Consider the following 22,144-nt stretch of genomic DNA (forward strand, 5'->3'; position numbering starts at 1 on the left):
GGGGATCTCTACTGGTCTGGAGAAGCTAAAAGAAAGTAAATTAGCAGGTAAGAGCCTAATTTATCCTTCTTTAGCACTCTCCAGACCAGTAGAGGTTAATCTTTATGAATGGGACATATCAAAGCTTCTCACGGATACCAGTCTCCTCGGTTGGGGGGCTCAGTGTCTGGGTCTCTCGGCTCAGGAGCAGAGTCTTTGCCCATGCCTCCTTTGGAACCGATACACTCGATGCATGGTGCTGAATCCTCCACCTTGCCTGGAGCAGAACCTTCCTCCTCGATGCCGAGCCTCGAGCCATAGACCAGGGAGGAATGAGACCGCTTCAAGGAGGACTCAATCAAGAGGGACTGGTGAGAGAGCTGTGCCCCATCGAAGTCCTTATGGTGCACCGTGCGGTACCTGGCATCCATTCCCGGGGACAGCGGGGATGGAGTAAGGAGTCTCGAAACATCTCATAAAAGTCTGGTCCAGAAGCTTATGGAGAGGTAGGGGAAGATGCATCGTCTCCAAATACTCCTTAGAAAACTTGGAACCTGAATCCAGGGTGATATCCAGATCCACCGCCATCTGCCGCAAAAAGAATGAGAAAGATAACTGGTCAGGCAGGGCCGGGCCTCGAGACGGGCTCGAAGAAGTCGAGGTGGTCTGATCTGCTGAGGCCGAGGACCGGCAGGGAGAGAACGATCCCACGATGTCCTCGAGTTCCGGCATAGGAGGAGGAGGCGAGTAATCCGGTGAAAACTCCCTAAAGGGCTGCTTACAACGAGGCGAGGCATGCCTCGAAGAATGCCTCGATGAATGTCTCGAGCGACGACCCAAACTGTGTCTAGAAGCAGGCCTCGAGCGTCGAGGCGAGCGAAGCCCAGACGAGGCAGTCATTGAGTAGATCGAAGCAGCGGAGGCTGAGGCGAAGCCCTTCGAGGCACTCCCCAAGGCTCGAGGCTCGGCATCGAGGAGGAAGGTTCTGCTCCAGGCAAGGCGGAGGATTCAGCGCCATGCATCGAGTGTATCGGTTCCAAAGGTGGCATGGGCAAAGACTCTGCTCCTTGCGAGGCATGCCCTGAAGCCAGACCAGACACTCGCCGAGATTCTGCTCCCAGCAGCAAGAGTGTGCGTCGAGGAGGCACCGGAGGTGATTCCACCTCGCGGGAGGCTTCCACGTGCCCAGGCTGGATTTGGGAGAGAAGCGTCGGCCCAATCTTAGTAAAGAGCTAGACAAATCGCTTCTCCATCATGGCATGGAACGAAGCCGGCAAAGAGGGATCTGAATCCGCAATGGGACCTCCAGCACGGACATCGCTAACTTGGCCGCCAGGGGGCTTGGGCTTAGAAGCCTTGGGCACCTTGAGCACCACTGGAGGAATGGGAGGCTGCGTTACCTGACCTGAGGAGACAGCGGAAGGCACCGCAGCAGGCGTCGGAGTCGAAGCCGGCACGAACGAGGCAGGCTTGAGCAGACTCGAGGCCGAAGCGGAAGTCAAAGGCGTGGCGCTCTGCGATGAGGGCAGCTCCGGGGATGCCTCCATACTGAACAGCAACTCCCACAAAATGCAGGGACGCTTAAAAGCATGTGCTGTAAGTGTGGAGCAAGGCCAGCACGATTTCGGGAGATGTTGAGGCCCGAGACACTGAAGACAGCGCCGATGAGGGTCCATCAACGAAATCGCGCGCTGGCACTTGACACACTTTTTAAAACCGGTGACAGGCCGGGACATAGGTAGAAAAAGCTCCGCCGCAAGATCGAAGCCGCGGGTCCGTGGCCACACGGCCTGCCCGGTCGAATGATCGAAATAAATTTTTTTTTTTTTTTTTTTTGAAAAACAAGAAAACGCAGCGTGAACCAACGATAATGAGCAAAGAAAACTCAAAACCGCGGACACAGAAGGCACAAGTGAAAGGACTTCGCGCAAAGAGTCGAAGACGGACTTAGCTCCACGGAAGAGTAAGAACTGAGGAGATGCGCCCAGTGCATTGGGCAGGAAGGCACTCGCGCATGCGTGGTGTGGGCAACTCGAAACTTCTAAAAGTTTCTACAAGCAAGTATGCTTGTGAGATGTCCGCATCGGGGCTCCGTTGGATGACGTCACCCACTAGTGAGAATACCTGCCTGCTTGTCCTGGGATAATGTGTCACACTGCCCGGAGAAGGGCACAATTGCTCCATACGCGACCTAGCTAGAAGAAAAAAGTGCCGGTTAGTGCAAAAATACAGTTTTCTTAAAGGGAAACAATCCTTTACACCAGCACTACCTTAGGATTTTTTTTTTTTAACACAGAACAGACTCCAAAGGCTTTCGAAGCCATATGCCTCGCTTAATTTAGAGGGCAAGACCTACTGCTGAGGCTCCTCTAAAAAAATGTGGGGAGGTGGAGGAAGTGGGGGGAGGGACCCCGCTCGAGACCCACCGGGTTTGACACCCCCGAGGTCGGACGGACCCCCAAACACGGCCCGCCCAAGCTCTGTCCGTCTACAAACAGGGACTAGAAACCCCCTAAACAAATTCCAACAGCCCTACCAAGGGAGATGGGTATAGATCACTCAACACCTGCTGGAGATTGAAGTAGACTGATGAGAATAGAGAAAGGGATGCCTTATGTACTATCTCACAGTTTTGTTTTCAGTCTCCACCTGCTTGTCATGATTGGATATATACCCATTCGTAAAGATTAACCTCTACTGGTCTGGAGAGTGCTAAAAAAGAAGGGTTTATTAGAAACTCAGGCTCATCTACACACATCCAGGGTAAGGTGGGAGGTGGGGTGGGGAGGGTTATTTCTTTGTTGTACTCCTTGTTCATATATATATCTATATAAGTAATAATAGGAGGAGGTTATTCTTTATGTAAATTTATTGATTGAAAATAAGTGCTTACTGCAATGGTTAATGTATGTATAGTGTTCTGCACTTTTTACTGATTTGAAAAATAAAGATTAATAAAAAGAACAAAAAAAAAAAACCCCAACACAAAAACTCAGGCTCATATGCACTAAAGCCAGCAATTGTCGCTAAACCTGTTTACCGACGTGATGCACAAAACAGCTCACTGCCTGGTTTTCTGCACGATCGCTCATTCTCTGATCTGACCATGCATATAAGCTCATTAACATTGAAATTCCATAAACTAGTAGAGCGATTGATGCTCTAAAATTATTTCACGATGCACAAAAAAGTGCATCGTTTTTAGCAATCCAAAAAAAGCGACAGGTCAAGACCAATCACTTAACTATTAAGCCTCTTTTTTTTTATGGGCCCAGATCCTGTGCATGTTGCATGCACAATATCTGTACTATTAACCCCACACACACACACACAAAATGGCAGCAGGAACCGACAATCCCCCCCCCCCCCCAGTGACAGCAAAAACAGGAGGGATGCCCACTCTTTCCTGCTATGGCAACCCCACCACCCTGCACGAGAAAAAATAGCAGAAGTGATGGCCACTCCCTCTTGCCATGCCAACTAACTCTTCCCTTGGCAGCAAATCAGCAGGAGGGAGGCCCACTTCTGGACGCTCCCTTCCCATCCTCTAAACATCCCCTCCCCCAAAAAAGGCAGGAGTATGCCAACTCCCTCTGCCTCCAGATGTTCCCTTGAACATCCCCATACCTTTTTTCTAAGATGGAAACACGCGGGAAGCATAGTCCCTCCATTTCAAGGCCCACAGATCCAAAATGGCAGGACTTCCCTCTTCAGTAACATCATGTGCTGCAGGGGGAGGGGCCCAAGGCCTCAATTGGCTCAAACGCTAAGGAAAAATTATGTTCTTACCTGTTAATTTTCTTTCCTTTAGACGCACCAGATGAATCCAGAGACCAATGGGATAGCCCACATCTACCAGCAGGCGGAGACAGAGAAACTGATTAACAGGTGGTCCTATTGGCTGGCACTCCTCCTCTATCATCAGTATAGCTCCTTGCCCAAGCATCCGTAACCATCCATAGGCATAGAATGTAAAAAACTTCTTTCCCATAATAAATCTCAAAGGGCAATAAGACAGAATACAACCATCAACAATAACAAACTTCGAAAGTTGCAAAAGAAAACCGACAGACAATATCCAGAAAAGGTGGGGCTCTGGATTCATCTGCTGCATCTAAAGGAAAGAAAATTAACAGGCAAGAACATAATTTTTCCTTCCTTAGCAACAGCAGCAGATGAATCCAGAGACCAATGGGATGTAGCAAAGCAATTCTCAATCTGGGTGGGAAGCAAACGCCGCCTCCGCAACAACCGAAGCACTAAACGCATCTATCGCATGCGCCCCCACATCCAACCAGTAATGCTGAGAGAAAGCACTCTCGGAAGACTAAGTAGCCACGAGACAAAACTCCTCCAAGGAAAATACCTTTCTTTCTCCTCTGCTTACTATCTGTCAATCTTTGGGCTTTACCTCATTTTCCTACGCTGATGATATTCAACTTCTTCACTCATTTGACCCCGAAAATGATGAAGAAATTAAATCAATCAATACCAAACTGGACACAATAAAAAACTGGCTTAGTCTTAATAAATTGTCATTAAACATACAGAAAACTCAATCTATGTTCTTCACTTGGAGAAAAGATATTCTTTCAACTTCTTCATTTGTAATTGATAACACACCTATTGAATCAGTACCTAAGCTGAAAATTCTAGGTGTAATTATTGACACTAACCTTTCTTTTCATGATCACATCAGTCACATTGTTAAGTCATGTTTTTATAAACTCCGACTGATTCGATCTATCTCAGCTTTCTTAGAACCCAAATCCATCAATATACTTATTCATTCTATGATCATTTCTAGATTAGATTACTGTAACTCTCTATTATTTAATATACCGCAAAAAGAAAAGAAGAGACTTCAAATAATACAAAATACAGCAGTAAAACTTATTCACAAAGCACAAAAATATGACCACGTAACACCATTATTAATTAAGTCTCATTGGTTGCCCATCAATCATCGAATTACCTTTAAAATAGCATTTCTGGTATTTAAAATACTATTATTTAACGAACCGCAATTTTTATCTAGAATGATCACTCCGTATCATTCATCTCGATCTCTTCGATCATCATCTCAAGGTTTACTATCGGTCCCATCCCTAAAAATTGTGGGAACAAGGAGAAATGAAATGTTCTCTGTTTTAGCTCCTCAAACCTGGAATGCTTTACCACTTTATATTAGACAAGAAAAAGACCTTATCTCTTTTAAAAAACTTTTAAAAACATTTTTATTTAACGACGCTTTTAATAACTAAACGACTAAACTAATGTGCTTGTCTTTTTAAGATTACTTCCCCCCTCCCTATGTTTTTATCCTTTTTATGTTTTTTCTCGCTTTAAAATATTGTAACTTTTCCCTTTTATATCATGTTTGTCACTAAGCCACATGTAAAAAGAAACTCTCTAGCACTTTGACTTTTTACTTGTCTCTTAATAACATTTGTTGTCTAACATATTGTCTTAAAATTGTTTTAAAATTTGTTTGTTTCCCTATATTTTGTTTTAATATTGTTCATCGCTTAGAATGTTTTTAATAGGCGATTTATCAAATAAATTTGAACTTGAACTTGACCGAGTCCAAGAAGTAGCCATCGTTCTGGCGGAATGGTCATGAAGTTCCTTTGCCAACCGCTTCCCTGCCATAAAGCAAGTGTAAAGAATGTCCTCCTGGACCCATCGAGCAATGGAGGCTTTGGATGCCACCATATGTTTGAGGCGACCCGTGAAGAATACAAAAAGGTGATCTAAACAACTAAAAGTCGTTAGAAACCTAGTTCGCGGAGAACGCTACGCACTTTCAAAAAAATGCAGTGAATAAAAGCACGTCTCCCCATTTCTCCTCCCAGGAAGAAGGAAGGAAAAGTGAGAGTGTCATAAAAGAAAGGATGACACCGAAATCGCGGTACCGTCCGAACTGACACCCCTGATTTTGTAAATCAGAAATAGGGATCCCCACCAAATAAGGCCTGCAACTCAGAAAACTGCCGAGCTGAAGCCATGGCCACAAGAAACCACGTGTCTAACGGCACAGTTTTTTTTTTTTTTTTGCAATGCTTTTCAAAAGACAAGGATGAAATGAAGCCTTCAGTAAACAGTGAAGAAGTACAGTGGTGCCTCACACAACGAACTTAATCCGTTCCAGGAGCAAGTTTGTTATGTGAAACGTTCGTTGTGTGAAACGCGTTTTCCCATAACAATACATGTTAAAAAAAATAATTCGTTCTGTAGCATAAAATATGCTAAGATGACATAAAAAAAGATAAATTTTTGGTTATTATTTTTATTTAGATACATCTAAAAACATAATTGTTTTTTAAAACAACACACATTTTTTAAATTTAAAGACAGACTAAGTAGAGTCTAATTTTACAGTGAGAGGGCAGAGTCTCAGCGGCAAAAACTGGGACTTAACTGTTCATTTTTTTTTTTTTTCTACCGTGTTTCCCCGATGATAAGGCAGGGCCATCAAATAAGACAGCCCCCCCTTTTTAGAAAAAAATGTAAAATAAGGCACCCCCCCCCCGCAAATAAGCCACCCACCGATACCTGCGCTTACCCGAATCGGGTGGTACGGTGGGTGACTCCGTGTGGTCCCTGGCACCCCCGACACGATCGGGGCAAGAGGGAGCTCAAGCCCTCTTGCCCCCCCGACTCCCCGACACGATCGGGGCAAGAGGGAGCTCAAGCCCTCTTGCCCCCCCCCGACTCCCCGACACGATCGGGGCAAGAGGGAGCTCAAGCCCTCTTGCCCCCCCGACTCCCCGACACGATCGGGGCAAAAGGGAGCTCAAGCCCTCTTGCCCCCCCGACTCCCCGACACGATCGGGGCAAAAGGGAGCTCAAGCCCTCTTGCCCCCCCGACTCCCCGACACGATCGGGGCAAAAGGGAGCCCAAGCCCTCTTGCCCCGCCGACTCCCCGACACGATCGGGGCAAAAGGGAGCCCAAGCCCTCTTGCCCCGCCGATTCCCCAACTCCCCGACAATATCGGGCCAGGAGGGAGCCCAAGTCCTCCTGGCCACGGCGACCCCCTAACCCCACCCTGCACTACATTACGGGCAGGAGGGATCCCAGGCCCTCCTGCCCTCGACGCAAACCCCCCCCCCCCCCAACGCCCGCCCCCCCCCCAGGAACCCCCGACCGCCCCCCCCAGCCGACCCGCGACCCCCCTGGCCGACCCCCACGACACCCCCAATCCCCTTCCCCGTACCTTTCTGTAGTTGGCCGGACAGACGGGAGCCAAACCCGCCTGTCCGGCAGGCAGCCATCGACGGAATGAGGCCGGATTGGCCCATCCGTCCCAAAGCTCCGCCTACTGGTGGGGCCTAAGGCGCCTGGGCCAATCAGAATAGGCCCGGGAGCCTTAGGTCCCTCCTAGGGGCAGGGCCTGAGGCACATGGTCGGGTTGGGCCCATGTGCCTCAGGCCCCGCCCCCAGGAGGGACCTAAGGCTCCCGGGCCTATTCTGATTGGCCCAGGCGCCTTAGGCCCCACCAGTAGGCGGAGCTTTGGGACGGATGGGCCAATCCGGCCTCATTCCGTCGATGGCTGCCTGCCGGACAGGCGGGTTTGGCTCCCGTCTGTCCGGCCAACTACAGAAAGGTACGGGGAAGGGGGTTGGGGGTGTCGTGGGGGTCGGCCAGGGGGGTCGCGGGTCGGCTGGGGGGGCGGTCGGAGGTTCTTGGGGGGGGCGGTCGTTGGGGGGAGGGGGGGTTTGCGTCGAGGGCAGGAGGGCCTGGGATCCCTCCTGCCCGTAATGTAGTGCAGGGTGGGGTTAGGGGGTCGCCGTGGCCAGGAGGACTTGGGCTCCCTCCTGGCCCGATATTGTCGGGGAGTTGGGGAATCGGCGGGGCAAGAGGGCTTGGGCTCCCTTTTGCCCCGATCGTGTCGGGGAGTCGGGGGGGCAAGAGGGCTTGAGCTCCCTTTTGCCCCGATCGTGTCGGGGAGTCGGGGGAGCAAGAGGGCTTGAGCTCCCTCTTGCCCCGATCGTGTCGGGGAGTCGGGGGGGCAAGAGGGCTTGAGCTCCCTCTTGCCCCGATCGTGTCGGGGAGTCGGGGGGGCAAGAGGGCTTGAGCTCCCTCTTGCCCCGATCGTGTCGGGGGGGGCAAGAGGTCGAAGACACCTGTATCGCCCTGGAGAAGAGAAGAAACAACCTGTATCGCATACCCCTTACACGTCAGGCAAGACTTTTCAACAGCTAGGTCGTAATATCAAAGAAGTACGAATATACATGTTGATCGGACTCTAGGTGAGCAATCCGGAGATACCAGGAAACCCCACAGTCCGGCTATCGAAAGACTCATCAGATCCACATAGCAAGGATGGCGCAGCCAATCCAGAGATTCTACAAATACTGCGTCCTGAAAGCGAGTGTAAGATGGCCAATCCAAGTCATCATCAAGGGGAAAACACTGAAAAAAGAGAAATCAGAGGCAAGAAGAAGCTATGCTGTTACCCCCTCTGACTCCCACTCTCTGTGTCCGCCAAAGAAGCTAGGAAGCTTAAAATTTCAAGATGAGGCCAGGAGGTCTAGTTCCAGGATAACTTACCATTATACAAAGAGCCGGAATGCCTGAGCCCAAATTTACAATATCCAGGATGCAGAATATTTCACTATTACTAACCATAACACTGTCAAGAGCATACACAGCGATGCACACCGTCACATACAATAAATGGGCCATGTTCAGATTTCGCGGAGAGAAAGTCTAACCAAACCCTTTTCCTGACCCGGAAAATGATCTGCCAACTTAAGAGGAAGATGAGGGTCCACCCAGTGAAGTAGGACCATGATGGTACCCACCAATTGAGTACGTCACCTACTGCCCAGGCTGTAGAGAAATACCACCATCATAACCCTGACTGAAAAGACCTTCAGGGTCCTACCGGAAAAAAGGTCTGAAGCTCCAGAAACGGCAGCCAGACCACGCTCCAGAGCAGAAGAATGAATAAGTACTGAGTCGTCTCTTAAGACCAGACTCGTGGACCTGAGGACGGGAGGCACTGAGCCCCCCCCCATCCCGCCAGCCCGGGATGTTTGGTGACCAGGAGCCAGTCCAGCAAAGACCGAGGCACGCTTTTGAAAAGAGAAATCACGCTGAGTCACCAAATCATACTGAGCAATGCTGGAGGAGCCTAACAAGAAACAGGAGCCCTGAGATACCAGGAACCACCAGAACAAAAGGGACTGCTGTAGAGTTAGAATGGGGAAGCAAGCTGAAGTTCCCAGTGGAGTCAGCAACATGGAACCTAGAACCTGTACCGAATCCCATACTCTTGGTCATGGGGACGAAGAAGAATGCAAACCTGAGACTGTGACCCATCGCCCTAGTCTCTGGGAAGAAACACAGTTCTCTCCTATAGGAATAAAAACAGCTTCCCGATATACCTATAAGTAGTACAAAAGAAAAGAGCACTGTGCAAATTCGAAGAGTCATGTCCAAAGAACCAAGGAAAGGAAACCACCCCTTTCGGGGCAGTCAAATGGCCCGACTGGACGATGTCCGCATCAAGCAGCCAGTCAAGAAGAAAGTAGGCAAAGTGCCCAATAGTGCCAAAACCACTGCCCTCATTTTCTAAAAAGACCCGTGAAGCCCTGGGTAGGCGAAATGGCATGGGGCAAAACCGAAAGCATTGCTCCAAGAGAGGCAAGCAAACAAAGCACCAATTTGGAGTCCGGTGTAAATACCGGTGATGCGATGGCCATATGGGGATATGAGAGAATATTCCTGTGAGACCGAGCGTTGTAAAGAACTCCCACTAATCGACCCCAACAAGAAAACTGTATCATGTCCATGCTTCTTTGGACCGGGGGAACCAGAATTACTGCCTCGAGCACCAGGAAGCCTTGAAGGGGACCCTGAACTCACATCACCTTTGTCTGCCCAATAGACAGGGAGGTGCAGAAAGAACCAGCAAAGGGAGAAGAGGATGCCAAGTTGACCAGACATTTTCACATCTCCCCCCCCCTCTGCGAGAACATTGAAGGAGTGAGCAGACCCCTATCGAACGACACCCGAGAGGTCGGGGAATGGGTTGGACGAGAATGGTAAGCTCTGGACGAAAGAAAAGAACCACCTGGAGAAAACCCCAGGTTTGCAGCTTAAGAAAGATGATAAAAAGAAGAAGAACCCGGCCAACCTGGACTATACAGCCTGGAATACTGAAAAGAAGGGTCGGGACAGCTGGGAGCGAAAACAAATCCACTTAAGCGTCTCCCAAAACCAATTGCTCCGAAAGGGAAAACACCCAAAGGAAAAGCACAAACAGAATACCGTGCCCCTTGGCAAAGTCCACGTATCTGGATGTCTGAAAGAGAAGACTTCCCTCACGAAATAGAAACTTCAAGGAGAATTCAAATGGACATATAGCCTGGGCTTCCGCCTCCAAGAGCAGCCTAGTACATGTCGTCAAGAAGACGGGAACGCTTGAAGAACTAAGTGAACAGGGAAAATTAAGGGGCTACGTATCCGATGGTAGGAGAATAAGGTGCCACATAAGTCTGTATGGCAACCTGGAAAATACAGTACCTGGCGTCGCTCCAGAAACAAATAAAACCGAGCCCTGCACACTGGAAAATGCAAGGTGCCACCAAGTTACCCCGCGCCATCAGCACAGTGCAGGTCAACCTAGCACTCCAGTACCAGGAAAATTGCTATAGCGCTACCAGATACCAGCCGCAGGGCCCCAAGGCACCAAGAAGAGGAAAACAGACACCAAGTAGAATCCTTACCATACAGCAACCCCGGGAGATAATAGGATAGGACTGAACCAAGATCCGGGAATCCCCCTGCCGCTGACCTCCCTCAGCGGCAATTTGCCTGTCACCGACTCAGTGCAGGAACAAGCTGCAACTGAGAAGCCAAGCATGGAAAGGGTCTCCCACTCCAGCAACCTTAGGCACATCCGGAAGGCTCCTCAATAACTGCCTCTGTAGAAAAACTCGCACAGGGAATCAAACTGTCGCAGCAACAGCAACCCGCAGCTGCATCAAGTTCAAAAAACAGGGAGACCACGGTGAGTGCCGAGAGAAGTCAGCTGCCAAAACAGACACAGAGGACGCAGCGGGCCCCCGCCAGCGTCTGAGCATTAGCGCGAGCTTCCTGCTCGCTGAAAGGCACAGGCTCCGCAAACAAGGCCATCTGTTCAACCGGAATACCGCCGCGGCCCACGCCAAGTAAACGGCAGCTTTAGGGAACAGGCCAGAAATGTTAGGGCTCTCCCGCCCATGCATGAGAACAAGCATGCGTCTCCTGCGCACGGGAAGGGACCGGCTCGGACAATTGCGCCCAAAATACATAGCTGGAGCCCACCAGGCGAAATAAATGCATATACACGAAAAACTCAAAATTTAATCTCCATAGTCAGCACGAGTGAACTGTCCAAAGTGCAGTGATTCAGAAATAAATTATCAAGGTGGGGAACCATGCGACCGCAGTTTCCACAGAATTTACCAAAACATAACCCGCAGAACTAAGGACACCAACAACAAACCCCGCAGTTCCAAGACAACTGCAAAAACAAAACTCACAGCTCCAACGCCACTAGAAAATATAAACCACAGTTGAAATTCACAAAAGAAATACTCACAATCTGGTTGACATTGCTGGCAGACGACAGCAGACACCGGTCGAGCCCCACAGGAAGGGTAAACTCATATAAAGTCATTTGGTCTCTTTCTCTTTTTTTTTTGTAAGGGAAAGAAGAAAAAGAGAGACCTAGGTATACCCTCTATCACTGAAGGGAGGGCGAGGCAGGGACCTGGGGGGGCCCAGGTGTAACCCCCAAAGCTGGCACCGTTCAGCCGGACACCCCTGTCTCACTGAAGAGAAACCTCAACAGGAGAAATGAATCTTCCAGTCACAGCCAGAATCCAGGAGCTAGTTGAATAGCGACCGTCACCTGCTGGGAGATAGAGAATACTGATGATACAGGAGGAATGCCAGCCAATAGGACCACCTGTTAATCAGTTTCTCTATCTCCGCCTGCTGATAGATGTGGGCTATCCCATTGGTCTCTGGATTCATCTGCTGCTGTTGCTAAGGAAAGGGGAGGGGCCTTAGGCAGCTGAGACAATCACATGATGCACCGAGGAGGGAAGGCCTGCCAATTTTGAATCAGTGAGCCTTGAAGATGGAGGAACCATGCTTCTCTCCTCTTTCCATCTTTGGAAAAAAAATGTACCGGGGGCGGGGAAGGTTTGGGGAGTATCTTGTGACAGGAGGAAGTGGGCATCCCTCCTGCCTTTTTTGGGGAGAAGAGGGCGGGTAGGGGGATGATTTGGAAGGGGGGGACACCCTGGTGCGGGAGTGGGCATCACTCCTGCCATTTTTTTCTCATGCAGAGGAGCCCCCATAGCCCGAACCCCAATTATGTTTAAGTTTTAATTTTTTTAAAAACTGGTTACACAAGCAAGCCTAAACTCAAATATAAACAGACTCCCATTTTTGGGCCATATAGTTGGCCCCAAAATCTGTTTATATTCAAGTATATATAGTATATGAATTACAAGGTTTTATTGTACATGTACAATCAGATGTTTGACCTCTGATGAAGGACAACACTCTGATACAAACAAGGTCGATATCAGGTCCATTAATGGACATGTTGAATTTTTAATAGATACCACTTAGCAAGCAACTTAAAGCAACCACACTTTATTTAATATCAACTAGTAAATGCTTCAAAATATCCCCTTTTGTCTTTGCAAAACTACAAAGATCCAACCATACAAGACATGTCATCACCTGGTAAAAAACACATACCCCATTTCTGCATATTGCATAAGAAGTTTTTCATGCTTATTTTTCCATTGTAAAACATCTATTTCTTTTTCCTGAACCTGAAAAGGAAGTGATCAATGTTTTAACTGTTTTAAAGGATTCAGAAGACCAAACTATGATCTAAGACAGGGGTGCCCAAACTTTTTGGGCTTGTGAGCTACTTTTAAAATGACCAATTCAAAATGATCTACCAACAATAAAATTTAAAAAAAAACACAAAGCACACTGTACACAGAGAAAATGTTAATCACCATTTATATTCCGGGTTTTTTTCAAAGAGGTCAAGGCAGATGACTTTATGCAATGTCACCTCAGTAACAAGTATACAAAAATAGACAAATATACTCCCTCACTAAACCACGATAGCGGTTTTTAGCGCAGGGAGCTGCGCTGAATGCCCTGCGCTGCTCTCGATGCTCATAGGCTCCCTGCATTAAAAAAATGCTATTGCGGTTTAGTAAAAGGGGTCATAGTGCAAAATATACACAGCAGATATAAATTCTCAAAACGGACACATTTTGATCACTAAATTGAAAATAAAATCATTTTTCCTACCTTTGTTTGGTAATTTCATCAGTCTCTGGTTGCACTTTATTCTTCTGACTGTGCATCCAATATTTCTTCCGTTCTTTCAGCCTCCTGTGTGCTTCCTTTCCTCCAGACCTCATTTCCTCTGCCAACGTTTTCTTCCTCTCTCCCTGCCCCCTCCCCTTTGTCTCCATGCCCTTTTCATTCTCTCTCCATGCCCCCTTTCTATCTCTCTCCCTGCCCCTTTTCTTTATGTCTCCCTGCCCTTCCCCAAGCCACCGCCATCGAATTCTGATCTCTCCCTGCTTCAACGCCTTAAAGAGGACGCAGAAGCGCCAAGCCGACTAGCCTTCCCCACCCGACGTCAATTCTAACGTCGGAGAGGAAGTTCTGGGACTGCCAGGCAGCGATTGCTGGCCTGGAACTTCTCCAATGTCAGAATTGACATTGGGTGGGGAAGGCTGGTCAGCCCGGCGTTTGTGTCCTCTTTATGGCGTCGGGAAGCAGGGAGAACGCGAAGGCAACGCGAGTCTATGACGGAGCCTGGGATGAGCTCCGCGATCGACCTTTGGGCATCCATTATCTAAGATGTTCAACTCTATGATATTATAATGAAACTAGTCTTATAGTCCATTACATTAACGGGTGCTAGAATATATGTGTGTGTGCCTGTCTTTTTCTTTCTCTCTCTCTCTCCTTAGCCGCTTTCTGTATTTGTCTTTCTTTCTTTTTCCTTGGCTGTCCACCACTACCCCTTGCCTGCTCCCCCTGTCCATTCTCCCTTCCTTTTACCTTCCCTGTGTCCGCCACCACCACTTCACTGCTCCCCTTATCCAGCAGCAGCCCTTCTCTCTTTGTTTTATCTACCCCCTGTCCATCATCACCTCTTTCCTGCTGCCCCTGTCCAGCAGTAGGCCTCACTTCCATTTCCCCCCCGTCCATCAGCACCTCTTCCCATTTCCAGCAGCACTTCTTTCCTGCTCCCCCTGTCCAGTAGTAGGCCTCCCTTCTTTTTTCTTCCCCCCCTGTCCATCAGCACCTCTTTCCTGCTCCCCCTGTCCAGCAGTACACCTCCCTTCCTTTATCTGCCCCTACCCCATCCATCAGCACCTCTTCCCCTGTCCATCCCTGCTCTCCCTGTCCAGCAGTACGCCTCCCTTCCTTTTTCTGCCCCCATTATCATCAGCATCTCTTCCCCTGTCCAGCAGCACCCCTTACCTCCTCTCGCGTCTGCCCTCCGACAACAGCCACCTCAAGCCGCCGTGGCTTGCAGGCGCCGACAGCCGCCACACGCGCCCGACGCAGACAGCCACCTTGCCTCGAAGCCCTCCTCCTGGCAGCTGCCGCTATGCACCGCCGCGCACGCCTGAAACCGACAGCCGCCTCTCTAATGTTTCCGCCATCCCTGCCACCGTGGAACCGAAGGCGTCCTGGAGTCCTGGTGTAGCGAATGCGCACTCTTGCCGCCACAGCCCGACAAATCAGGGATCAGGGAAACACGCAGTAAGAGTGCGCATGAGTGCTTAACATTTTATTATATAAATGCCTCTATTGATACAATGTTGATTAGCTTATATTACCTTAAGCTGAACTGCATCTATAGCTGCATCCATGTCCTTCTGGCTGTATTGCAGGACTTCAACAATAGCATCAACGGTAAGAAAAGGAAGGGCAGGAGTAAATAATTTGGGCGAGATATCGGCAATTAAGGCAGATGGCTCCTAAGAGAAATACTTTTTGTTTAGATCATTCCAGATATAAAAATTGATATCATTTACTTTTCATAGTATTTGTGACTAAGGGCTCCTTTTACAAAGGTGCGTTAGGACCTTAACGCGCGGAATAGCGCACACTAAATTTCCTCTCGCGCTAGCCGCTACCGCCATCTCTTGAGCAAGCGGTAGTTTTTCAGGTAGCGCATGTGCTAAAAACGTTAGCACACCTTTGTAAAGGGAGCCCTAAATCAGATGAATAGTATAAATACTGGTTAACAAAGTCTGACTCCAGTAGGTTCACCTATACAATGAAGGCACTACTTGCAAATTTCTTATGGATATTTTGTGCATATACTCAAAACTGGATTGGCTGAATGCAACCTGATGACATAGTTAAGAACTACTGGTCTTGGGTATTGGAAGTAGCTTCTCTGAAAATAGAATAATCTCTGAGAAGGGCTGCTTCCTGGATTAAATGGATTGCATCTCAGTGGCAGATTTACCATGGAAGGTGGAATAAGTAGTTATGTATACCATTTCATTAACCTAACCAAAAGATTACTGTATATTCTCTGCATAGATGAAAACTATCAGGAACATCCTCCTGTGGATTAAGCCCTCTAAAAAGCTAGGATTAACTTTCTTACCCCCGTGGCTACTGGATATTCTCCAAGTACTTCTGCAATTACAGGATGACCTCGAGCTTTTTTCCCGATCCAATTCATAAAACACTGATTTAGAGACAAAAGATTACTGTATATACTTGAATATAAGTCGAGAACCCTGTTTCCCCCCAAAAGGAGAAGTGGTTGACTCGAATATAAGTCGGAGGCTTAATATTCAAGTGCCATGTCCTGCCAGGATCTGCACCCAGTGTCCCTTCCATCACACCCTCCACAGCAAAGTTCTGCATTCAGCCCCCTTCTCTCAGTCCTATTCCCTACCAGGCTGTGAAGCAAGCCCCCTTTCCTGCCAGGCTCTGAACACTATCCCACCTTCCTTCCCTGTACCCTCAGCACCCTAAAAAGAGCCAACCTTATCACAATGGCTCAATTGTCCCGTACTCCCCTCTGCCCTCTAACCCAGCCAACAGACTAACCATTCCCCTTAACGCAAACCACCTAGTGGTAGGTTGGGACAAGAGGGATCCCTCCCGTCTCCTGCCACAAGTTCTCGTGGGTTTCGCAGTTCTATCAAGGATCGGTGCAGGGCCGGCATCACAAAAAGCTCGCTGCTGCGTGCCAGCCTGGGTGCGCCGCTAGCTGCTTACCTTGACAATCTTCTTGAGGATTTCAGCGTGGGATACATGCTGGACCATCAGAGAACACAGAGGTACGCGAGGGAGGGAAGGCGGAAATTGCTAGTGTGGGCCGGGGCAGAAGATGGAGGGATCCCTCCAGTCCTGACCTAAGGCAGGCCTGCAGGAAGTCCGGGAGGGTTTCGGGTGGTCACTGGGGGATGACCCGAATATAAACAGGGAATCCCGGTTTATATTCGAGTATATAAGGTAGGTTCTTTCCTCAATGATCTTTCTTCTTTTCAATGCATCTAATGATCCTGAACACTAAGGTTATGCATCTGAACTCACAAGTTGCTTGCAAAATGCTGTCAATCATGTTTTGAAGTTGGCAGAATTAAAAAAAAATGATTGACAGCATTTTGAAAGCAACTTATGGGTTCAGATGCATAACCCTAATGTTCAGGACTAAACTGATCTCTTTTTAGATCTGTAATTCATTAAGTCGCTAAGACTCAAACACGAGTTGATGGCATCTCGCAAAGGATTCCCTTACTGCCAAAGCGGCTGGGGATTCCCTTTTCATGTTGGTCGGTTCATCGGCCTTAGCGTCAGGAAAGTCCCCAGCTTTTCAGACATGACAGGCCGCAGGAGGTCCAATTTCAGTGGGAACCTTCTCCTTCCTTTCTGTCAAGGCCCGGCACAGGACATGCTGGTGCCGGTGCCGATGCAGAGGCTACACTGGAAGTAAGAGGGTTCGGGTGGGTTGGGGGATCTCAGGTTGCGGTGGGGGGTGCCTGATGGCGGTGGGGGGGGTGTCCGATGGCGGCGGGGGAGGGGGCACTCGTACAGCGAGGCAAGCTTGGTTTACGAGGCACCAAGTTTGCGAATGTTTTGCTCATCTTGCAAAACACTCGCAAACCGGTACACTCGTAAACCAAAGTACCACTGTAGCTGTTTTGAAGGTGTCTAGCTGCTCTCATGGCCATTGTGTCTGGTCTGACTTTCCAGCTCAACGCAAGGAATAATTCTAAACTGCCTTCTAAGCATAATATTGGTCCATTTCAGAGGTTAGTTTTATTTATTGTCATTACCTTCCCAAAAGGAGCCTCTTATGTGTCGCTCCAATATTATAATTTTGATGATAACATGTAAATTAGGGAAAACAGAAGTAAAGCACGGTTACTTATCGTAACAGGTGTTATCCAGGGACAGCAGGCAGCTATTCTCACAAGTGGGTGACGTGATCCAACGGAGCCCTGATGCGGACGCCTCACAAGCAGACTTGCTTGAAAAAACTGGAAGTTTCGAGTCACCGCACCGGGCATGCGTGAGTGCCTTCCTGCCCGATATCGGGCGCGTCTCCTCAGTTCAGATAGCTAGCAGAGAAGCCAACCCAGGGGAGGTGGGTGGGATGTGAGAATAGTTGCCTGCTGTCCCTGGATAACACCTGTTACGGTAAGTAACTGTGCTTTATTCCAGGACAAGCAGGCAGGTATTCTTACAAGTGGGTGACCTCCAAGCTAACCAAAGTGGGATGAGTTGGGAGAGTTGGCAACTTAGGAGAATAAATTTTGCAACTGTTTGGCCATAACTGTCCATCCCATTTGGAGAAAGTATCCAAACAGTAATGGATAGACTACTCACGCCCCGAGACCACTTTCCTATGCTTCTTGTCCACATAGGAACCAACGACACTGCCAGGAACACACCGGAGACCATCACCAGAGACTTTGGAGCACTGGGTGAGAGGCTGAAGCGGACAGGAGCGCAGGTGGTTTTCTCATCGATCCTCCCAGTTAGAGGCAAGGGAAGAGCCAGAGATGAACGTATTCTGAGGACGAACGAGTGGCTACAGGGATGGTGCCGGGATATGAACTTCGGATTCCTAAACCATGGGGAAGCGCTACAAGGACTTCAGGGACCAGACGGACTCCATCTGACCAGTAGGGGTAAGAATGTCTTCGGACACCGACTAGCCCGCCTGCTTCACAGGGCTTTAAATTAGGTAAGTCGGGGGAGGGTACCCATTCACATATTAGTGCAGAAAGGAATTATCCTGATGAGGTGAGTCGAAACTCCACTTCTATGTCCAAGGTAAGTACCCACATTGCAAACAGTTCTTTAGGAGTCACACCGACTCGGGTAGGATACGCCTCACAGGGACTTAGCAAACACAAGATACGGAGGGCCATGTATGTCAATGCACACAGTTTAGGTAACAAAATTCTAGAATTGGAGGCTGAAATAAGGAATGCCGACCTAGATGTGGTGGCAATATCTGAAACTTGGTTCACGGACTCACATGAGTGGGATATGGCTATACCGGGCTACAATCTACTTCGTCAGGACAGAGCGGGCAGGTTAGGAGCGGGGTAGCTCTATACATTAAAGAGGTCATCAAAACCACCAGGATCACAGATGTCAAGTACACCGGGGAGTCCCTCTGTGTAAACCTGGCAAGAGGCAGAGAAAAATGCCTGTATCTAGGTGTGGTATATAGATCCCCAAGACAACTGGAAGACATGGACGCAGAATTAATTGAAGACATAGAGAATATCACTCTACGAGGAGAAGCTGTACTGCTAGAGGACTTCAATATGCCTGATGCAGACTGGAACTCATTTTCAGCGACAACCAACGGTAGCAGGAGGCTCTTAACCTCCATAAAGGGAGCACATCTCAAACAAATGGTAACGGAGCCCACTAGGGCCCAGGCGATCCTCGACCTGGTACTCACCAACGGGGAAAGCGTCTCAGAGGTCTCAGTAGGAGATACGCTAGCCTCCAGCGACCACAACATAGTATGGTTCAACCTTAGGAAAGGCTTCCCTAGATCAAACACGAAAACAAAGGTACTCAATTTCCGGGGCACAGACTTCGCATGCATGGGAGATTTCGTCCATCGGATGCTGCAGGACCACAGAGACCGATAATGTAGAAGCTAAGTGGTTAACACTGAAATCAACCATACATGAAGCAACTAGCCGCTTCATAAAATCAGTAAATAAACGACAAAGAAACAATAAACCCCAATGGTTCACCGCGGAGATCCCGCACCTCATTAAGGAGAAGAAAAAAGCGTTTCTCTCCTACAAGCACACGGAGAAAAGAGAGGCAAAGGTAGAATATAGGACCAGGTCTACAGCGGTCAAAATGGCAGTAAGGGAGGCAAAACTTCGAGTGGAAGAAATTCTGGCAAAAAGCATTAAAAAGGGGGACAAATCCTTCTTCAGGTATATTAGTGACAGAAAAAGGAACACAGGCGGGATAGTACACCTTAGAAGACCGGACGGAAGTTACATGGAAGCAGATTCCGATAAAGCCGAACTACTGAATGAATACTTCTGCTCAGTCTTCACCTGTGAGGCACCGGGACACGGTCCACGGTTGAAGGCAACATAAAGCACAGAAGACCCGTTTCAGAATTTTGAGTTCACACCAGGTGAAGTTTACAGTGAACTGGCAAGACTCAAGGTGAACAAAGCCATGGGACCAGACAATTTGCACCCAAGAGTGCTCAGAGAATTGAGCGATGTCCCGCGAAACCGTTGGCTGAGCTATTCAATCTCTCTCTAAGTAAGGGGAAAGTTCCCTTGGCCTGGAAATTAGCTAATGTTGTTCCTCTGCATAAAAAGGGTTGCAGGGCAGAGGCTGTGAATTATAGACCGGTGAGTCTCACATCAATAGTGTGCAAACTCATGGAAACACTAATTAAAAGCAAATTGGACACGATCTTGAATGAAGGGAATCTTCGGGATCCCAGTCAGCATGGATTCACCAAGGGTAGGTCCTGCCAATCCAATCTCATCAGCTTCTTTGACTGGGTAACAAGAAAGTTGGACTTGGGAGAGTCTTTGGACGTCGTGTACCTGGACTTCAGTAAAGCTTTTGACAGTGTCCCACACCGCAGGCTGCTAAGCAAGATGGAATCGAAGGGGTTAGGAGAGACACTAACTGCATGGGTCAATGATTGGCTGAGTGGCAGTTCAGAGGGTGGTGGTTAATGGTACCTTCTCTAATACATCGGAGGTGACCATAGGGGATCTGACTAAAGGGCTTCAAGGTAAAATAACACTATTCGCCGATGATGCCAAACTATGTAATATAGTAAGTGAATGCAGTTTACAGAATTATATGGCACAAGACCTGCTTACATTGGAAAGTTGGTCCTCAACCTGGCAGCTAGGCTTCAATGCTAAGAAATGTAAGGTCATGCACCTCGGAAGCGGAAATCCATGCAGGACATACTTCTTGAACGGAGAAACTTTAACTAGGACTTCAGCAGAACGAGATTTAGGAGTAATCATCAGTGCAGACATGAAAACTGCCAATCAAGAGGAGAAGGCTTCATCTAAGGCAAGGCAGATATTGGGTTGTATCAATAGAAGTTTCGTCAGCCGAAAGCCTGAAGTCATAATGCCGTTGTACAGGGCCATGGTGAGACCTCATCTGGAGTACTGTGTGCCATTCTGAAGGCCACATTACAGTAAAGATGTGCGCAGAATTGAATCGGTTCAGCGGACGGCCACCAGGATGATCTCGGGGCTCAAGGATCTCTTATAAGAAGAGAGACTGAACAAATTGCAGCTCTACACTCTCGAGGAACGTAGGGAGAGGGGAGACATGATCGAAACATTTAAGTACCTCACGGGACGTGTCGAAGTGTAAGATGATATTTTCTTTCTCAAGGGACCCTCGGCCACAAGAGGGCACCCGCTCAAACTCAGGGGCGGAAAATTTCATTGCGACAACGGAAAGTATTTCTTCACAGAGAGAGTGGTTGATCATTGGAACAAGCTTCCAGCGCAGGTGATCGAGGCAGACAGCGAGCCAGACTTTAAGAATAAATGGGATACCCATGTGGGATCCCTACGAGGATCAAGATAAGGAAATTGGGTCATTAGGGCATAGACAGGGGGTGGGTAAGCAGAGTGGGCAGACTTGATGGGCTGTAGCCCTTTTCTGCCGTCATCTTCTATGTTTCTAATGAGAAGTGAAGGTATGAACCGAGGACCAAGTAGCAGCTTTTCAAATTTCCTCAATAGATGTAGATCTGAGGAAAGCCACAGAAGCTGCCATTGCTCTGACCTTAAGGGCTGGGACTTTACTGTGAAGAGGTAATCCAGCCTTGGCATAGCAGAGAAAGATACAAGCCGCCATCCAATTGGAGATGGTGTGCTTAGAAATAGGATGTCCCAACTTGTTCGGATCAAAGGAGACAAAAAGTTGAGGAGCAGTTCTGTGTGGTTTGGTGCGTTCCAAATAGAAAGCCAAAGCACGTTTACAGTCCAAAGTATGAAGAGCTGATTCTCCAGGATGAGAATGAGGTTTTGGAAAAAACACAGGAAGAACAATGGATTGGTTGAGATGGAATTCTGAGACCACTTTAGGAAGGAATTTTGGATGAGTGCGAAGAACCACCTTGTCATGATGGAACACTTGAAGCTCAATGACTCGTTGAGCAGAAGTGAGGCCAATGAGAACCACCACTTTCCAAGTGAGATACTTCAGATGAGCCTTGTCAATAGGCTCAAATTGAAGTTTCATCAGTTGAGTAAGAACAATATTGAGGTCCCAAACCACAGGAGGCAGTTTGAGAGGAGGTTTGACATTGAAAAGTCCTTTTGTGAATCTGGAAACCACAGGATGAGCAGAGAGGCTTCCCTTCAATAGGCTGATGGAAAGCAGCAATTGCACTAAGATGGACTCGGATCGATGTAGACTTGAGACCAGAATGAGAAAGGTGCAACAGATAGTCCAAAACTGAAGATAAGGAGGAATGTTGAGGCTCCTGATGATGAGAAAAACACCAAGCAGAAAATCTAGTCCATGTTTGCTGATAGCATTGTCTAGTAGTAGGCTTCGTGAAGCTTCCAAAACGTCCCTCACAGAT

The 22,144-nt window shown here is 48.3% G+C and overlaps 1 protein-coding gene across 3 annotated transcripts in view; it reads right to left on the minus strand.

Moving 5' to 3' along the window:
• Positions 1-22,144, minus strand: part of TACC3 (transforming acidic coiled-coil containing protein 3) — a 195,617-nt gene that overhangs the window by 49,687 nt on the left and 123,786 nt on the right. For all 3 annotated transcript variants that reach the window (XM_033951090.1, XM_033951080.1, XM_033951099.1), the window contains exons 11-12: positions 14,877-15,017; positions 12,751-12,827 (exon numbers count right to left, since the gene is read on the minus strand). In XM_033951090.1, the coding sequence (XP_033806981.1) occupies positions 12,751-12,827; positions 14,877-15,017 (218 nt within the window). The remainder of the gene's footprint in view (positions 1-12,750; positions 12,828-14,876; positions 15,018-22,144) is intronic.

Source organism: Geotrypetes seraphini, chromosome 1 (genome assembly GCF_902459505.1).
Source record: "Geotrypetes seraphini chromosome 1, aGeoSer1.1, whole genome shotgun sequence".
In the NCBI taxonomy this organism is placed as follows: domain Eukaryota; kingdom Metazoa; phylum Chordata; class Amphibia; order Gymnophiona; family Dermophiidae; genus Geotrypetes; species Geotrypetes seraphini.